The sequence below is a fragment of the Galeopterus variegatus genome, unplaced genomic scaffold, assembly GCF_000696425.1.
Source record: "Galeopterus variegatus unplaced genomic scaffold, G_variegatus-3.0.2 Scaffold487, whole genome shotgun sequence".
Taxonomy (NCBI): domain Eukaryota; kingdom Metazoa; phylum Chordata; class Mammalia; order Dermoptera; family Cynocephalidae; genus Galeopterus; species Galeopterus variegatus.
In genome coordinates, this window is record NW_007726598.1 from 625221 (window position 1) to 645336 (window position 20116).

At 46.3% G+C, this 20116-nt stretch overlaps 1 protein-coding gene across 1 annotated transcript; it reads right to left on the minus strand.

The window, feature by feature from the left end:
* Positions 1 to 9683: 9683 nt before the first annotated feature.
* SIRT4 (sirtuin 4) lies at positions 9684 to 16531 on the minus strand. The gene is made up of 4 exons (XM_008569368.1): positions 16475 to 16531; positions 13113 to 13610; positions 10046 to 10340; positions 9684 to 9932 (listed from the first exon to the last, which is right to left on the minus strand). The coding sequence occupies exons 2-4, from the start codon at positions 13607 to 13609 to the stop codon at positions 9780 to 9782; spliced, it is 945 nt and encodes a 314-aa protein (XP_008567590.1). The 5' UTR covers position 13610; positions 16475 to 16531; the 3' UTR covers positions 9684 to 9779.
* Between the last annotated feature and the right edge of the window lie 3585 nt (positions 16532 to 20116).

The window sequence follows — 20116 nt, forward strand, 5'->3', positions numbered from 1 at the left end:
TACTGTACATATTGCTGATGATACAATGTATTTAGGACTGGCTTCAAGACAGTAATTTATTGTTAGTAGCCCTCTGCAATTTAGTCTGCTCTCAATCCTGCTCTTCCTGCTCTTCAAACTGGCATCCTTACACATAGCCATAGAGCATAGCTATGCTCTATGCTCCAGATGGTGCCAAGCATGTTGCACAATTATCTCAACATCCTCGAAGCTCTATAGTGCAGGTACTATTATGTCTGCATTTTACAGATGAGGAAACTGGCTCGAAGAGGCAAGTGATTTGCCAAAGGTCACTCATTCCTGGCTGGCATAATGAAGCTTGGAACCCAAATCTGCATAATTTAGAAAAGTGCCATCAGACCGTGGACTTGTTGAAGGCAGAGTGTGATATTCCTACTTGCCTAGTACCATACTTGACACATAGGGGGCACTCAATAAATGATTGCTTAATGCTAAATTAAGTGTTGGTCATCATTGTTCAGGGTTTTTTGATTCTTTGGCAGGCAAGAATGGGACTATTTTCGAATTTAACGAGCATAGATGGCATGGCCATTCTTTGCATACTGTGCTTTGGTAGGACTGCAAGGGATACAAAATTAAGTTAGACCCGGCCTCAGCCTTCAACGAACTGTAAAGGCCATAAACGTCTTTCTTAATGGAAAGAAAGCCCCCGTTTGGATAGAAGAGAGATGGGTTGTTAGGAGATTAGTGTTTATTCCCATTTTCTAAATTTTAGATGACAAAACAAACACCAAGGCCACGGGTTCGGATCCCCTTACCGGTCATCTTTATTTAAAAAAAAAAAAAAAAAAAAACTACCTCTTTTTCATTATCCCAAGAGTTGAGGGGAGAGAATAAATTTCTTTAACAATCTTTCAGCGAGCATCTGCTGGGTGTTCATTGTAGTAGAAGTGGGATACGGGAAACTCTAGTACAGCGGTTAGGATGATTTGGTTACAAGGTTTATTTCTGTATTTTTGGCGGCTGGCCGGTACGGGGATCCGAACCCTCGACCTTGGTGCTATAACACCACGCTGGATGGGATGATTTGGATGAATGAATAACTAAATAAACTGGACTGAGAGTAATTTGAAGGCGGGATTACATTCTGGCAGCCGGAGGATCTTCACAGTGTCTAGCACATCACACATATTCATTAAATAACTGTTCCATGAAGGCACAGTGCCGCGTCAAGGTTCAGTCGAGCAGGGAAAACACTTGACCGTATTTACCTTTTCGAGTCACGTGACCCTTCGCGCCCAACACGGAGGATCTCTCATCCCCTCTCCAAGACTGCGAGGGTGCGGATTTTGGAGTAGGGTGTGTGATTGGGTGGCTTATGAGCACGTGGCTCTCGGTCCCTCTTTCCTATTGGCGAGGAGCGGCCCAGCCCGCGGCCAACCTCCTCCCCTCCCGGGCGCAGACCCCGCCCCTCTTGCTCGCGTAGGGTCCGACTCTGCGCAGGCGCAGTTGCTGCTGACGGGGCTTCAGGTGGCGGCTTCCTGAGGTGGCGGTGACAGCGGCTCTGTGTGCAGTTTCCCGGAGCCCTGGTGGCGCTCTCCCGAGCAGAATCCGACAGGAATGACGGAATGGGCGCTCGAGTGTGAAAAGAGGGTGAACTCATGTGTGTGCAACATTGAGCCAACTTCCGCTATGTGCTCGTCCCTCTCGGCATCACTCACCGCTCTTCCCCCGCCAGTTTCCGGTTAGCGGTCCCTCCGTTGCTTTTTTCCCGGAGAGGGGTGAGGAGGTTGAGAAAGTGGGGTGCAGGGAAGCAGAGGGGGCAGAGAGAAGGGGTGGTCAAGCAGAAAGAGTGGATGTTGGGTGAGACAAGGGCCTCTGAGGCGCCCCAAGTTCACACTTAAATCCCCACGCCCACCTAGAAGAGAGAAGTAATGGGATTTGCGGGTCTAATGTCCTTGCTTTTGCATTGGTTTCCTTCCTTTGAAATGCACTCCCTTTTCCCACCTGGTGAAAGCATGTGCATCTTTCAGGACCCCGCCTTGCCTTCCTCCTTCCCCAGGTTCAGTTACTCAGTTACCCCACCGAGAGCGAGCTCAGAGTTGGACAGACGGTTTGGTTACTGATCTAGTTACCTGAGAGTTACCTCAGGTCTCCGAGCTTCAGGAGCCTCATCTTTCAAAAGAAATGATAGAGCTCATATCAGATGTCACAGGGTTGCAGGTCTTCCATGAGCGAATGCGTTGTTTACAATGCTTTCTACAGTGCTTGTTGTATCGTAAGTGTTCAATAAATATTTCCTAAGGGGAAGGAGAGGGAAGGATACTCATTTTTTATTTTCTTCAGGTTTTATTACATCAAGACGTGCTTTTGTGATTTTTTAGAAATGACAAAACAGGTGCACAGAAAGGAAGTGAGGTCCTGGGGAAAATTGTCGTGAAGTCGAGTTGTTAAAGGAGTACTCAATAAGGTACGAAGAAGGGGCCGGCCGTTAGCTCATAGGTTACAAAGGTTCGGCAGATAGGATGGCTTCCCCTCCCACCATCCTGCCCTCCTCCTGTATCCTAATGATAATAGCGACATTTGCTTATTGTATGCCAGGCACTGTGCTATGAACTTAACACTCATTTTCTTTTTAATCTTCACAACAACCCAGTGAGGTAGCTAGCTACTATTATCCTCACTTATAGAGAAAGCCTGAAGATTAGATAAAATAATTTGCCCGAGTTCATTTAACTAGTAAGTAGCAAGACAGAGACGAAATTCCACATCTGTCTATACCTTAAGTGTTTCAATTTCATGCTCTATTTCTTTTCTAATACGTTGAGGGGAAAATACTCTTTCTTGGGTTAGTTTAATTTTTTTTACTTCATGAAGTGGAATTTTGTTTTTGTGACAAAATTTAGTAAAAAAAAAATCTGGCTCTCAAAGCACTGTCTTGAATCTCAGCAAGGATAATGTATCTGGAATCATTATATCTCAGCAACCTCTACTGGATGAGTTCGATGATGGTCAGGGTGACTGTAATGGATTGAATTATGTCCCCCCAAAACTCCCTGAACTTGAATTGTGCCCTCCAAGTTTTATGTATTAGAAACTTAGTCACCACTGTGATTGTTAAGAGGGTGGGAAATCCTATTATTGTAATTGAAAGGTGGAGCCTTGAAGAGATGATTGAATTGTAAGATCGTGCAGTAGTGAATGGTTTAAAAATGGTGGTCAGGGGCGTGGTTCTGAGGGCTTTAAAAGTAGGGAAGAGTTTATCTCTCTGCTCTCTGCTTCCACCATTTTGCAATGTGAGACACCTGGGTCACTGTCGCCACCACCAGGTGGACTTGGGACTTCCCAGCCTCAGAAACTGTAAGCAATAAATATTGTTTTTCTTGATAAATCACCCAGTTTCAGGTATTTTGTTATAAGCAACATAAACGAACTAATACAGTGACCAACTCGTCCTGGTTTTAGCACTGAAAGTCCTGAATCCTGGGAAACCCCCTCACTACTGGGCAATCTGTGACGTTGGTCATCCTACCCAGGAGTGTAGAATTTCCTATTGTTCTTCCCTTTGATCCTCTCAGGTAAAGTTCACTGAAGACCGACCTTTATGCATGCCCAAGCATCTCTTGTGGGGTTAACTTTTATTAGTGAGCTAATATGTTGAAAAATGCTTTACATGGTGCTTGGGATATAAAATGTGCTCAAAAAATGCTTTTATTTAAGAGACAGGTGAGAGGATATTCAATATATGAGAGCATAAAAGGAGGACTATGAGTTAGTGGGGAGGAAGCTTCCAGTCTTATGTACCTGTTTGCCTTTGTGACTTCTACTTGCTAAAATTGTGATAGCAGAGCAGAGCTGCAGAAACTGGAGTGAGGACACAACGAAAGGTCATGCCCAAGGCTGGGATTGTGCAGTTAAAACCACATAACCAGGGCAGTGGCATACTGATAGCACCCACTAGTTGATGTTTTTTACTTTAACTGAGGCCATGTACAGTGGGGTAGGAACTACCACAGTGGCAGAAAGCAAAAGATGTAAAACAAGGAGGTAGAGCTGAAGAGCATCAGCTTCAGAAAATACCAGGTTACTCTTGGGCCAATTTTTTTGGGAAAGAATTCCATCTCAGGAGGAAATATGAATAAAGTGAACATTCCTAAGGCCCTTAAGATTTGATTTCATGACTCCTACCAGCAGTGAGGTGCTGAAAGAGCCTGCCTTCCCTGCCCGGCAACCTAACCTGCTTTCCACTGCCCACATTTTAACCATGCCTGGTCTCGTTGGCCAGGCTTTTACTTCAATTTTAGGCTGACCATAATCTGCCATAATCACAATGTGCAGACAAATGAGAAGCATTGTTTAAAAAGATAAGAACTGGAAGAAAGTCTACTTGGATTCTAGTCCTGGCTCTGAAACTAATATAGCGTGGCTTTAGGTAAGGCTGGATCTTAGTTTCTTCAAAAATAAAATGAGGGGGATTGGCTAAATTTTTCTCTATCATTCTGTGAAGTACTCCATGACATTTTCTGGTAGAGAATAAGGGTGATAGTAGGGGGGGAACAGCATATTCTCTGTGAGCCACTTGAGGGCAAGAAGTTGTATCTTTGTATTGTTAATACTTTAATACAGTGTCTGTCAATAACTGTTGATACACTTTGTTGATGAGTATGGTTTGAGATTCAAAAGACCCAAAGTTTGGGCCAGCCCGTGGCTCACTTGGGAGACTGTGGTGCTGATAACACCAAGGCCACGGGTTCAGATCCCATATAGGGATGACCAGTTAGCTCACTGGGTAAGCATGGGGCTGACACCACCAAGTCAAGGGTTAAGATCCCCTTACTCGTCATCTTTAAAAAAAAAAAGACCCAAAGTTTAATATAATTGTGGTACTGACTTTGGGTAACTGAGGAAATCTGTTTCAAAGCACCTTAGGATCTCCATCTGCAAAAAACTGTAATGAGAATTAAACAACCTTACATCTCTTCAGAATTAATGACTATGAGCAAACCTGGAGCTGTGTAGGTGAAAAGAATTGTGTTTTCAAGTTCTTGGATTATCCCAGTTAACTGAAATTTGCTTCCTAGGCAGGTGCAAGATGAACAGGTATTGCCTGCCCTAATGTTAGACAAAAGCTGTCCTGAATAGGCTGTGATTCTTTCATCCACCTCGCTTTTTAATGAGATTGTGCAGAAAGTTTTAGCCTGGTACACTGATTCTTTCTGACTAATGCAGTAATCAAACAAGTCTTGCAGCTTTCCTGGGAGAACAAATCAACTTAAGAGCCCACTTGGGAATTCACCATTTCCTCTCTGCTGTCTGGGCTCAAGGCAGGTGTCTCATTCTGACAGCTGAAATCAAGTAGAAATCCTTAGAGAACTGCATCATAATGCCCCATTCTCTTTTTGAATGATTAAAAAATATATAAATGTACAGCCCACACACCTGGAATGCTATTAAGAAATAATTTCCTGCTGGCCGGTTAGCTCAGTTGGTTAGAGTGTGGTGTTGTAACACCACAGTCAAGGGTTTGGATCCCCCTACCCGCCAGCTGTCAAAAAAAAAGAAAAAGAAAAAATCTTTGGTTATAAAAAATTCATTGGGGGGGGGGGGGGGGGGGGGGGGGGGGGGGGGGGGGGGGGGGGGGGGGGGGGGGGGGGGGGGGGGGGGGGGGGGGGGGGGGGGGGGGGGGGGGGGGGGGGGGGGGGGGGGGGGGGGGGGGGGGGGGGGGGGGGGGGGGGGGGGGGGGGGGGGGGGGGGGGGGGGGGGGGGGGGGGGGGGGGGGGGGGGGGGGGGGGGGGGGGGGGGGGGGGGGGGGGGGGGGGGGGGGGGGGGGGGGGGGGGGGGGGGGGGGGGGGGGGGGGGGGGGGGGGGGGGGGGGGGGGGGGGGGGGGGGGGGGGGGGGGGGGGGGGGGGGGGGGGGGGGGGGGGGGGGGGGGGGGGGGGGGGGGGGGGGGGGGGGGGGGGGGGGGGGGGGGGGGGGGGGGGGGGGGGGGGGGGGGGGGGGGGGGGGGGGGGGGGGGGGGGGGGGGGGGGGGGGGGGGGGGGGGGGGGGGGGGGGGGGGGGGGGGGGGGGGGGGGGGGGGGGGGGGGGGGGGGGGGGGGGGGGGGGGGGGGGGGGGGGGGGGGGGGGGGGGGGGGGGGGGGGGGGGGGGGGGGGGGGGGGGGGGGGGGGGGGGGGGGGGGGGGGGGGGGGGGGGGGGGGGGGGGGGGGGGGGGGGGGGGGGGGGGGGGGGGGGGGGGGGGGGGGGGGGGGGGGGGGGGGGGGGGGGGGGGGGGGGGGGGGGGGGGGGGGGGGGGGGGGGGGGGGGGGGGGGGGGGGGGGGGGGGGGGGGGGGGGGGGGGGGGGGGGGGGGGGGGGGGGGGGGGGGGGGGGGGGGGGGGGGGGGGGGGGGGGGGGGGGGGGGGGGGGGGGGGGGGGGGGGGGGGGGGGGGGGGGGGGGGGGGGGGGGGGGGGGGGGGGGGGGGGGGGGGGGGGGGGGGGGGGGGGGGGGGGGGGGGGGGGGGGGGGGGGGGGGGGGGGGGGGGGGGGGGGGGGGGGGGGGGGGGGGGGGGGGGGGGGGGGGGGGGGGGGGGGGGGGGGGGGGGGGGGGGGGGGGGGGGGGGGGGGGGGGGGGGGGGGGGGGGGGGGGGGGGGGGGGGGGGGGGGGGGGGGGGGGGGGGGGGGGGGGGGGGGGGGGGGGGGGGGGGGGGGGGGGGGGGGGGGGGGGGGGGGGGGGGGGGGGGGGGGGGGGGGGGGGGGGGGGGGGGGGGGGGGGGGGGGGGGGGGGGGGGGGGGGGGGGGGGGGGGGGGGGGGGGGGGGGGGGGGGGGGGGGGGGGGGGGGGGGGGGGGGGGGGGGGGGGGGGGGGGGGGGGGGGGGGGGGGGGGGGGGGGGGGGGGGGGGGGGGGGGGGGGGGGGGGGGGGGGGGGGGGGGGGGGGGGGGGGGGGGGGGGGGGGGGGGGGGGGGGGGGGGGGGGGGGGGGGGGGGGGGGGGGGGGGGGGGGGGGGGGGGGGGGGGGGGGGGGGGGGGGGGGGGGGGGGGGGGGGGGGGGGGGGGGGGGGGGGGGGGGGGGGGGGGGGGGGGGGGGGGGGGGGGGGGGGGGGGGGGGGGGGGGGGGGGGGGGGGGGGGGGGGGGGGGGGGGGGGGGGGGGGGGGGGGGGGGGGGGGGGGGGGGGGGGGGGGGGGGGGGGGGGGGGGGGGGGGGGGGGGGGGGGGGGGGGGGGGGGGGGGGGGGGGGGGGGGGGGGGGGGGGGGGGGGGGGGGGGGGGGGGGGGGGGGGGGGGGGGGGGGGGGGGGGGGGGGGGGGGGGGGGGGACAGGGATATATGGGAACTCTCTTTTTTTTCTTTTTAACTTATCAATATACAATGTAGTTGATTTTCATGTCCCTTTACCAATGGAACTCTCTTTAATTTCTGCTCAATTTTGCTGTGAACCTAAAATTGCTCTAAAAGATAACATCTATTTTTTTCAAAAAAGTAGTTTTACTCCTTGGGCCGGCCCGTGGCTCACTCGGGGCAGTCTGGTGCTGATAACATCAAGGCCCCGGGTTCGGATCCCATATAGGGGTGGCCGGTTAGCTCACTGGCTGAGTGTGGTGCTGACAACACCAACTCAAGGGTTAAGATCCCCTTACTGGTCATCTTTTATTTATTTATTTATTTATTTATTTTTTTAAAGATGACCAGTAAGGGGATCTCAACCCTTGACTTAGTGTTGTCAGCACCATGCTCAGCCAGTGAGCCAACTGGCTATCCCTATATAGGATCCGAACCCATGGCCTTGCTGTTATCAGCACCACACTCTCTCGAGTGAACCACGGGCTGGCTCCCAGTCATCTTTAAAAAAAAAAAAAGTGGTTCTACTCTTCTGGGAATATACTAAAAACTACTGAATTGTATACATTAAATGAGTGAATTGTATAATATATGAATTACATCCCAATAAAACTTATTTTTTAAAAACATGTTTGTACTCATAGATTTAAGATACATTATTTACCAAATGCAATTTCTGGACCCTGTTTGGATTCAAACAAACCAAGTCTAAAAAAATAATGAGATAATCCAGGGAAATCTGACAACTGAGGGGATAGTTGATGTTATGGAATTATTGTTAATTTTTTTGGTGTGATTTTATGATGTTGTAATTATATAAAAAAGATTTAGAGATACATATTTAAGTATTTACAAATGAAATAAAGTAACGTTTGGTATTATTTAACCAACTGAGCAGGTTAGCTCAGTTGGTTAGAGCATGGTGCTGATAACACCATGTAGGGTTCAGATCCCTGTACCAGCCAGTCACCAAAAAAAAAGATTGGCCATGTGTTGATTATTACTGAAAGCTCGTGATGGGTACATAAGGGTTCATTACACTATTCTCTCAAATTTTGTATATATTTAAAATTTGCTATAATTTGAATAGTGGAACTATTTCCTCCCAGTTTTTCTTTATTTTTCAAATTTCCTGACACTTCAACCTATTTTACACTGATGTTGTATTTCTGCTAAAAATATTTATCTAGAATCTAATAATGGGAAAACAGTCAAACAAATACACATTTTGCAAAACAACTGGCCTGGACTGGTAAAAAATGTCTCAGCTGGCTGGTCAGTTCAGTTGGTTAGAGCATGGTGTTGATAACACCAAGGTCAAGGTTCGGATTCCCTTCCCAGCCAGCTGCCAAAAAAAATAAAACTATGAGATACCACTTCACACCCACAAGGATGGCTGTAATCAAAAAGGTATATTAACAAGTGTTAGCAAGTATGTGGAGAAACTGGAATTATTGTGCATTGCCAGTGGGAATGTAAAATGGTGTAGCCACTTTGGAAAACAGCCTGGAAGAGTCTCAAAAAGTTAAACAAGAATTACCATTTGACCCAACAACTCTACTCCTAGGTATATTCTCAAGACAGATGAAAACATTTTCACACAAAAACTTATGCAAGGGGGAGAGGGAGGAGGGAGGGAGGTTTCGGTGATGGGCCATAATAATCAACCACATTGTATATTGACAAAATAAAAATTTAAAGGAAAAAAAAAAAACTTATGCACATGTTCAGAGCAGAATTATTCATAATAGCCAGAAAGTGGAAACAACCCAAATGTCCATTAACTGATAAATGTATTATATTGATACAATGGAATATTATTCAACCATAAAAAGGAATAAAGTACTGAAACATGCTACTATATGGATGAAACTTGAATACATTATGCTAATTAGAGAACCCAGAAAAAAGGCCAAATACTGTTTGAAATGAATTGTTGCCAGGGGCTAGGGGTGGTGGTGATAGTGGTGGGGAATAGAGAATGATTGCTAACGGATGCAAGATTTCTTCTTGGGATGGTGAAAATGTTCTGGAACTAGATAGTAGTAATAAATGCACAACTTTGTGAGTGAACTAAAAACCAGTCAATTTACACTTTTAAAGGGTAAACTTTATGGTATGTGAGTTTTATCTCAATAAAGTTGTTATTTCAAATAATGGGGCGTTGCTTTTTAAAAGCAATGGCAGATTTTGGAACATTTAGTGTCTTAAATAGCTTTGTGCCTAGAACTTGAAAATCATAGTCTTTCAAACACTGTAGTTTTATGTATTTAAAAAATTAGTTTTAATTAAGAATGGCCATACATACAGTGCACCCTACTACTCTCAGTGGAATGGGAACTGGAAATCTGTCTGTTATCTGAGAAGAATGGCCATACATACAGTGCACCCTACTACTCTCAGTGGAATGGGAACTGGAAATCTGTTATCTGAAATGGCATTTACCTTTAGCAGCAGAATTCAAGTGAAAATCCCTGTTTCTGGCTCAGAAACATCACGCTGTGGTCAGCGTGGGTCTATTAAAGGCAGCAACTCTCCACAACGATAATCCAGTTTCAGACAGGCCAAGTCATCTGACCGTGTGGGCCCAATGTTCAATATTGCAATTGGTAGCTGCTTCTCCCGGGCAGTGAGGATAAACCTGTAACCAGAGTACACCTGCAAGAGGAGAAGACATATGTAAGAGCTCTCTAGATACAAGAAAAGATAAACCAAATAAGGAGCCTCTCCAAGACTCCCTGTTCCACAAAAGGGCCAATTACTGCAGATACCTGCAAGGACGATCCCACCACCAAGAGCGAGTCGGCTTCTTTTACACGCTGGTGCACAAAATCAACCTTGTCAGGGTTTACTGTGTCCCCGAAGAAAACCACATCTGGTTTCAGAGGGCCTCCGCATCGAATGCAGGATGGGACCTGAAAGCTCTGTACCTGCTCCTCTGAGAGAAAGACATCACCATCGGGAGCCAGGCCATGGGCTTCAGCGCTCCAGGTGGGGTTCAGGACCTCAAAGCGCTCCTGCAGCATTCCACGGGGAGTCTGCTCACCACAACCCAAGCAGAGGACCCTGTAACCAAAGAAGAGACCAGTTGAACAGTATGTCCTTGGAAGGCACAAAGCTGCTGAAGATGTTTCATCCCCAACCATTTTTAGCCCTTCCATCACTGCTTTCTTTTCCTACCACCCACAGTTCCCCCACCCCTCCCCATTTTAGGCATACTTTCTCATGACCTCTTTAGCTACCACCCTGTTTCTCACCTTCCTTCCACTGCCAACCTTCTAGAACAAGTAATGTACATCTGTTTCCTTACTACACACTCCCTGCTTAACCTTTTGCTAGCTTGCTTGTATCCTTAATACAACTGCAAATGCTCTACCAAATGACTTCCTTAGTGCCAAAATCAGTGTTTTTTTCCCCCTGTCTCTTGCTCTTTCTATCTGCTGTGATTGTTGTTGTCTATCACCATCCTCTCTATAAAATACTTCTCCCCCTGGGTTTCCTTGACACACTGTCTTCTGGTTCTCTTCTCATCTGTCTAATCACCAGAACATGACCTCCGTGAGGGCGAGCACTTTGTGTCTTTTGACCACTGTGCTTCCGCCTACCACCTAGAACAGTGCCTGCACATAGTAGGCACTCACTAAATAATTGTTGAAAGAAAAATAAAAGGTTGTTTAGCTGGTTCCTCCTCTGAAGGCTCTTACTGAAGTCCTCCATCCTGTTTTCTTTCTATGTTCCCCACCTCGGGAGCTCTCGTTTTCATTGCCTCAGTTGCCTCTGTATAATGGTTTCCTTCTCTATAACACTACTCCTGCTCTCTCTCCCAAGCCCTAGTCCAATCTCCCAAGTCTTTTTGTGGGGGCGGGGGCCAGTACAGGGATCCAAACCCTTGACCTTGTTGTTATAACACCAACTCTAACCAACTGAGCTAACTGGCCAGCCCCTTCCAAGTTTTCTTGTCTGTCCCGTCAAGCTTAACCTCTATCTTCAACCACCCCTCCCCAGCTTCTCCATCACCATCATTCCCCCAGTAACTCCGACCTTGGAAAAAACTTGTTCCTCATTTTTCTCCTTTTAATCTAGTCAGCCATCAGATTATGTTGATTTTTTTAAAGGCCTCCTATGAAATGACAAAAAGTCTTGGATTTGGTTTTAAATGTATAAGAAAAGACAGGGAGAATAAACTTGATAAAATCTTAGAATCTGGGTGATGGTATATGGTAATTCATTATACTATTCTCTTTACTTTTGTGAATGTTTGAAATTTTCATCATGAGGGCTGGCTGGTTAGTTCAGTTGTGGTATTATAACACCAAGGTCAAGGTTTTAGATCCCCGTACTAGCCAGCCACCAAAAAAAGAAGTTCATCATGAAAAAAATGTGATAGGCATCATTAACTCTCTAGTTCCCCCATGACCACCTTAATCTGGGTCCTTCAGGCTGACCTCCCTGACCCATTTTTTCTAATCCTGTTCAGCCTTCTTCAAGTGCTATTTTTATCATGTTGCTTTCTTGCTCTGAAAACACTAATAGTCCCCTCTGGGGTTTCACAACAGACCCAAACTGCCCTGTCTGATTTTCAAATACAACCATGATTTAGGTCTAGCCTTCCCACTGACTCATACTAGTTCCCAGCCCATACCCTCCACAGAGGCCAGGCCAGACTCCTCTGGGCTCTACAAATTCCCCTCATTTAGAAAGCCTTCTTTTTCCCCTTTGCCGAATCAAACTTGAGCCAGTCTCAAGCCCCACTTTTCCCATAAAATCCTTCTCGATTACTCCAATCTTTAGTTAATCTGTTTCTTTAAATGTGTACAGCATACACATCAGGAATCACACAATTTAACAATCACCTGTTGAGTTGTTGTCATTAAACATGTTATTTTTGTGTCCTCTCAATCATTACAAAGTTCCCACGTATAAAGCAGACCATATTGTATATTTTGGTTTTGACCCCTCCACACCACCAAGTAGCATGCCAATACACACCACATATTACAGATACCCAGTAAATATTTTACGTGGGCAGATTGATTTCAGCCCTCAGAGGAGGATCTCTGGGGTTTAAAGATAACACAAAGATCTCCAATTAGCTACAAGTTATTGCCAAGGCTACAGGCATGATACCCTGCCCATGTATTTGTTCCATTTATGTTTACTGAGTTCTGACTATATGCCAGGCTATATTGCGTTCTATGTGTCTTGGCACTGGAGACCCAGTATATGCCATTGGCATTATGCTCACATCCCCTGGAGTAGACCCTGAAAGCCACTTGCACACAGTTTTCTTATAAGCAGCTTCCTGCCTTTCTCTTGCTTAATTAAGGTGTTCTCTAGCCATGGGAGACTTCTCAGAAGGAACAGTGTCAAATTGTTGAATTAATTCCCCAAGACTGAACCTGGATGAAGTAGGGATGGTGGATAAATATGCCAGCTTCGTCAACTTTCAGGGAAACAATTCTGAAGCATGTGCTAGATAGTCAAGGGTCCTTCACAGGATTGAGTCTTAGCTGCCCAAACCAGTGACCCTTTCTCAGCTTTCCTCTCCAACCTGTTTTAATTCTCTACTCCCTCACTGAATTTACTGAGATCAACTCCACACTAAACAACTTGCTCCTAAATCTTTCCTCAAGGTCTGACTAAGACAACAGTGATCAAGACGGCGGCCAAAGTCCCTGCTCTCAACTGAATTTACTGAGATCAACTCCACACTAAACAACTTGCTCCTAAATCTTTCCTCAAGGTCTAAGACAACAGTGATCAAGACGGCGGCCAAAGTCCCTGCTCTCAGGAAACAGCACACATTTTTGCTTCCAAAGCATTTAGACCTTACTGCACCTGTGCATGCATCCATGGAGTTCTGTCAGGCGCTGACTCCCTGCCTTGGTGTGCAGGGCATCCACGTTTTGGGTCACCAACCAGTACAGCTTTCCGAGTTTCTCCCAGTTGCTCAAAGCCCAGTGTGCAGGGTTAGGCTGGTGGGAAGAGAACTGAGGCCAGCCCACGAAGTTCCTCGCCCAGTACCGCTGGCGGATTGGAGCACTCCGTACAAAATCAACATGCTGGATGGGCCTCCGGTCAGTGCGGGCATAAAGTCCCACCTTTTCTGACCTATAGTCTGGGATCCCCGACTCAGTGGAGATTCCTGCCCCAGTCATCACTAGGAGTCTCTTGGAAAGGGTGACAAAGCGCTGTAATTCTCTGACATTCTCAGGGTCCAAAGGAGGACTGCGTGGCACAAATAACCCAATGGATCCATGTGAGCACTGCCGGCCGAGGTTCGTGGTCCAATGGTCTTTTGCTGACCTGAAAGTCAACCCAAAGCTCATCCTCATTCTAGAGAAAAAGAAACCTCTTGTGAGAAACTGGGTTTTAAAAACAATGGTAACCACTAACTGATGATGGATAAGCAAAATATGGTCCATCCGTAGAATGAAATATTATTTGGCTATAAAAATCAATGAAATTCTGACACATGCTACAACATGAATAAAGCGGTGCTGATAACACCAAGGCCACGGGTTCGGATCCCATATAGGGATGGCCGGTTCGCTCACTGGCTGAGCGTGGTGCTGACAATACCAAGTCAAGGGTTAAGATCCCCTTACCGGTCATCTTTAAAAAAAAAAAAAGACATACCAACCAATTGCAATATGGGGGACTTATTTGGATCCTGATTCAAACAAACTTAGAAAAATTAGAAAATTGGACATTAAGCAGATATTGATAATATTAAGGAATTACTGTTAATTTGTTTTTATGTATGACAAAGAGTATTGTGATTTTTTTAAAAAGTCCTCATCCTGTAGCATTACGTGCCAAAAACTTTTTTGTTTTTTGTCTTGGAGGCTGGCCAATACAGGGATTTGAACCCTTGACTTTAGCATTTTAACAATGTGTTCTAACCAACTGAGCTAATCGGCCAGCCCCCCATGATAAAATTTGGGATGAAATGATACGTCCAAAAGGATTTCCTTCAAAATAATATTGGGAGGGGTGTGGAGTAGATAGGAATATACAAACAAAACAAGATTAGCCAAGAATTGTTAACTGTTGAAGCTGGGTGATGGTTCATTATATTATTCTATCTCCACAATAAAAAAAATTTTTTAAAAAGTAATTCCTGGGAGGGGTGTTTCGGTAATGGGCCACAATAATCAACCTCAGTGTATATCGACAAAATAAAATTAAAAAAAAAAAAAATTCCTTAGGGGAATACGTGGTGTACCCAAAACAGAGGGAGTACATAAATGCCAAACGAAACCAGGACAGTGGGAATGCATAAATGAGATGAAGGAAAATGCTAATATTGTTTGAATTTTAACAGTTTAACAGATATGATCAGAGATCAAATGAGAAGAGAAAAAGAGAACGGAGAAGAGAATTTGAAGAGGAGCTAAAATGTGGAATGTTTTTTCTTTTCTTTCTTTCTTTTCTCTTTTAAAAGATGACTGGTAAAGGGATCTTAACCCTTCACTTGGTGTTGTCAGCACCACGCTCTCCCAAGTGAGCTAACTGGCTATCCCTATAATAGGGATCCAAACCCGTGGCCTTGGTGTTATCAGCACCACACTCTCCCGAGTGAGCCACGGGCTGGCCCTGGTTCTTTCTTAAAGGCAGACAAAACAGTATCTGAACCATATTAGCAGTCATATAGTATTTGGAGAAATGTATTTGAAGTTAAATGTACAAAGAGAGGGCCGGCCCGGTAGCACACTGCTACAGTGCGCCGCTTGGGAGTGCGGTGGCGCTCCCGCTGAGGGTTCGGATCCCACATACAGACCGGTTCCCGCTCACTGGCTGAGCGAGGTGCGGGCGCAACACCAAGGGTTGCGATCCTGGTCCGGTATGGGCGCGACACTGAGGGTTGCGATCCGTTGCCGGACACGAAAAAAGACAAAAAAAGGGGAAAAAAATAATGTACAAAGAGAACTGGGGCAGGTAACTTAAAAGTGTAGCTCCCTCATGTAGACCTGGGTCTAAGCAAAAATGAAAGCAAGGGCACATGATTATCAACTGTACAGTGATAAATAAGGGCTAAGGCCTCAAAAAATATAGACAACCCCCAAACCATAGGCCAGAGATAATTGAAGCAAAGAAAAGAAGGAAGAGAGAGAGAGTACCCAAATTAGAAAGTGTCTCTAGCAAGAATCCACAACTAAAAGCTTGGGTAGCATCTTATTACCCCCAAATAGTCCCCCCTAAGTTGCATTTGGGAGCAGGTTACTGATGAGATTTCAAGACCTCTCCAATTTATATCTGAAAGCTGCCAACCTGAAAAGTATCTAATAATCAGCAAACTTGGACACTGAAATATTATAATGAGGGTAGTGAGAGCCAACAAACCTTATATCCTTATAAATTTCAAAAGCTTAATGGCTTAACCCAATATTTTAAAAATCCCTTAATAGTTAATTATTATTATTTAATATTTAATGTATATCTGCATCTAAAGATGTCTCTATAAGAGGAATAAATTTATCTATATTTTAAATTAATACCATTCCTTGGGGTGTGTTCCATAAACCTACTTCTTACTTTGTTTATAGAATTTTGTTTATAGAATTATCTTATTTCTCTATAAATTAAGAGAAGCACATTTGAGTTCTAGCATGCCAAGAATTTTTTTTAACTTGTTTTTTAGTTTTTAATTTTTTGCGGGGTTTTTTGTTTTTTAGCATGCCAAGGTTTTGACGAAGAAGCTGTTGCTCAGACCTTTCAGGCTCTTAATTTTATCCATGTAATTAAGCACACACACACACTTTTTATTCTTTCATTTTTCCTATATTATTTTAGTTTACCCTCCCTTGCAAACTCTGCAACTTGGACACAGCAAAGAGACAAAACCCCTGCGTGTCAGCTTTTCTAGCTGTAAAAACAAGGCTTTGACTTATTATTTGATATAATGCAGAAATTCTCTAGCGATACGTACCCCGAATGTAAACATTATTTTATGCTTGGCTTTCCAGACCTGAGTTCAGGATCCTGTTTTCTCCTTGACATTCCACGGCAAAACGTGAACAGCTAAACAAATACATAGTCCGGTTTCCTGAGACCAAAGGGCCAGGGAAACCCCGTTGAAAATGTGCTCTGTGGTAAAAGATGCTCTCTTCCAGGCCCCACCAAGGGCAAAGAGATGGAGTCCCTTACAAGAAATCCACAACTTCTAGAAACCTGCAGCGCGCACAGAACACACTCACCTTTCACAGATTAAGGGACACTTCACACCCGATAGTGAGACTGTCTGGTTACATTTGCATTTTGGGAAGTGTAGTTCATGAAGCCGACATGATGCGAGAAAAACTACAAGTCCCACAATCCTCTGGGTCGTCCAGGAGCGCCCCCTGTCTGCCTTTCCCGGCAGAGGTTTTGAACCTTGGTTCGTGATGTGCCTCTCTCACCCGAGACAATGATACGTATTTGAGAGAAAAGTGGTTAGAACTTCGTACCAATGTCTTGAGTGCGAAATAGCACATCCAAACGGCGCTAACTTAGGAATTCATCCTCTGTTAGAAGCTTTCGGGGCTGGTTAGCTCGGTTGGTTAGAACGCAGCCTTATAACACCAAATAGAAACTTTTAATAATGGATTTGACTCGTCCTCAACTTCAGTGTTTTTGATCCTTTCCATTCATCGCTATGGAATCAAATTCCCTACTATCGGTATAGTGTAGTGGGTTATGAAGAAATACGTTCACACACACACACACAAAGACAAAAAAAGAAAACAGGAAAAACAGAAAAAAAAATAGGTTCACAAACATCTAAAAAGTCGATGTTTTAAAAGTTAATATGAACAATTAAAGCCAAATATAATATACATGGACTAATGTGCTTATCCACTTGGCTTCTCCAATTTTATTTCTCATCTTATGTTTTATTAAATCAATCAACACAATGCCTACGTCTCACTCCCACAGATTCTGATTTAATTTTGGTCTGGAGAGAGGCTTGGCCATCAATTCAAACTGAATTGAATCTAGTTTCAAACTGAAATTAGTTGTTCCTAATGTGTAGTCAATGAGAACTGCTGCACAATAGCATGATTAAATAAGACATTAATCAATTTATAAATGACTTAGAACATTATCAAGGGACTAGGACCTTAAAAACCACCTAAGGACTCCCTTCCCCCATTTTAAGATGAACCGAGGCCTGGAGTAGTAATATAGAAGCTGGAGGCAGAGTTCAATTTCTGGTTCTATCATTGTATGTTTGGAGGTAAATGTTGGTAAAGTGAGTCAGTTTAATAGTTTGGGAGCAGTATCTCCAGCGACAGCTCAGGTAAGTCACTAGCTGTAGGATCTACTAGACTGGGAGAATCACCTGACAGCCATTTGTGCCTTAGCTAACCTGACTATCTGCTGAAAGAAAGGACCAAAATGCAGACTGGAAATTTTGTCAAAAAATTATAATCCAGCATGTTTTATGCACACATGGGTATTTGATAAAAACCTATGAAAATGTCAAAACAGTAGTATTCTCCACTGCCCCCACCTTTATTATGAAAAGTTTCAAGCCCATGTTATCTTTTCAGTTCTCCAGGTGGAAGGAGTATCATTAATAGAGATTGGTTGGAAATACAGAGCCATTGTGCTTTTCGGCTCCAAAGAATCTCTTGTTCTGAGGAGTAGTTAGCTGAGCTTTCAATTTTTCTTTTTTTCCCCCTCCCTCCCCCAGTTTTCTCTTAGTGCTGGGAAAGTCATGTGTGGAGTGTGAAGTCATCCAAGACAGCTGGTGAAGCACACAATTTCCCTTAATAGCTACTGACAGAGTGTAATGAGCCACCCAACCAAGACATTCTCAAGGGCTGATACCCTTGTGAGATTAGGGCTTTAGTCTTTTTATTTCTCACAACTCTACCCCACCCAGAATTAATGACTAAGTCCTTGATTGGATCAAAGTAAAATAATCTAAATTAACCAGATTGTTAGTCTTTTCTTTTTTTGTTCTTCTGGGTTTTTTCCCCCTATCCCAGCAGTTACGGCTATGACGAAAACAAGTGAATACATAACTACACATCATCACCAAACAGGCCTTGAAAAAGGTCATTTTTAGGGCCGGCCCATGGCCCACTTGGGAGAGTGCAGTGCTGATAATACCAAGGCCACAGGTTCGGATCCCTATGTAGGGATGGCTGGTTAGCTCACTTTGAAGAGCGTGATGCTGACATCACCAAGTCAAGGGTTAAGATCCCTTACCAGTCATCTTTAAAAAAAAAAAGTCATTTTTGTTATTTTATTATTATTTTTTGGCGGCTGCCCAGTATGGGGATCCAAACCCTAGACCTTGGTGTTATCATCGCCATGCTCTAACCAAATGAGCTAAGTGGCCAGCCCCAAAATGTCATTTTTATATCTAGATGATGAGTACATGAATGTTCACTGAACAATTGTTTGAACTTTTTGTGTTTGAAACTTTTTATAATAAAATTTTGGGGAAAATGTTACTTTCTCAGAAACTTCTACAGTATTTGCATCTTAATGAATAGTAAAAACCAAAATAAAAGTATTTTGGAGAATATAGTTCTGAGGAGAAATCAGTCCAGATATAGGTTTCTAAACAGTTTGCCATTTGCCAAAGGAAAATAGGCAGTGAGGGTGAACATTACTTCAAATTTCATATACTGTGGGTATTAAGCCTCTTTTAGCCTCTCTCCTCTGAATTAGTATGTCCACAGATAACTGTATTTTTTTCTTTTTTTCCACTTTGGTTGCTGGCCGGTAAGTGGATCTGAACCCTTAGACCTTGGTATTATCAGCATCAGGCTCTAACCGAGTGAGCTAACTGGCCAGCCAAGAAAGCCCTTTTGGATTAAATATAGAAACCATCCATCTAAGAATGAATGGATAAACAAAATTCCATACAGTGGAATATTATTCAGCCATAAAAAGAAATGAAATCCTGATACACCCTACAACATGGATGAACCTTAAAAACATTATGCTAAGTTACAGAAGCCAGACGCGAAAGGACAAATATTACATGATTCCATTATGTGTAAGGTACCTAGAGAGTGGTCAAATTCATAGAGATAAAGTAGAATGGAGGTTGCCAGGGGCTGGAGGGAGACAGGACTGGGGAGCTGGAGTTTAACGGGTACAGAGTTTCAGAATGGAAGATAAACAAGTTCTGGAGATGAATGGAGGTGATAGTTGCACAACTAGGTGAATGCATTCAATACCACTGAACTTACACTTTAACATGGTTAAAATGGTAAATTATCTTATTTATACTTTATTACAATAAAAAAACATTAAAAAGTTTCAGAATGGAAGATAAACAAGTTCTGGAGATGAATGGAGGTGATAGTTGCACAACTAGGTTGAATGCATTCAATACCACTGAACTTACACTTAAACATGGTTAAAATGGTAAATTATCTTATTTATACTTTATTACAATAAAAAAACATTAAAAAGAAAAAAAAAAAAAAACTTCTTCGGAGAAAGTAGTTATATCGCGAACCGGGAGCCAAGTGAACAACGGCACCCAGACAGCCTATTATCTTAGCTGCCCCTTGCTGTCACTGAATTAAGTCTATTAGCATGTTTCCTCCCATCATGCTTTGCTTCATTGTCTACAAAAACCTAGTTAAGTGAAATCACAAGCGAATATCCAGAAATCGCTAAGTATTTCCAAGAGATCTTCATATGGTTGTATAATTTTCAAACAAACAATAATTGAAGGTTTTTACGTGAGTCTCAAACTCGCCTGTCTGTAAAAGGAAGCAGATTTACTGGGGATGATGAGCAGGGGGCGGTACTCTTCAGCTTTGCGCAGTGGCAGTATCGTAGCCAATGAGGTTTATCCGAGGCGCGATTATTGCTAATTGAAAACTTTT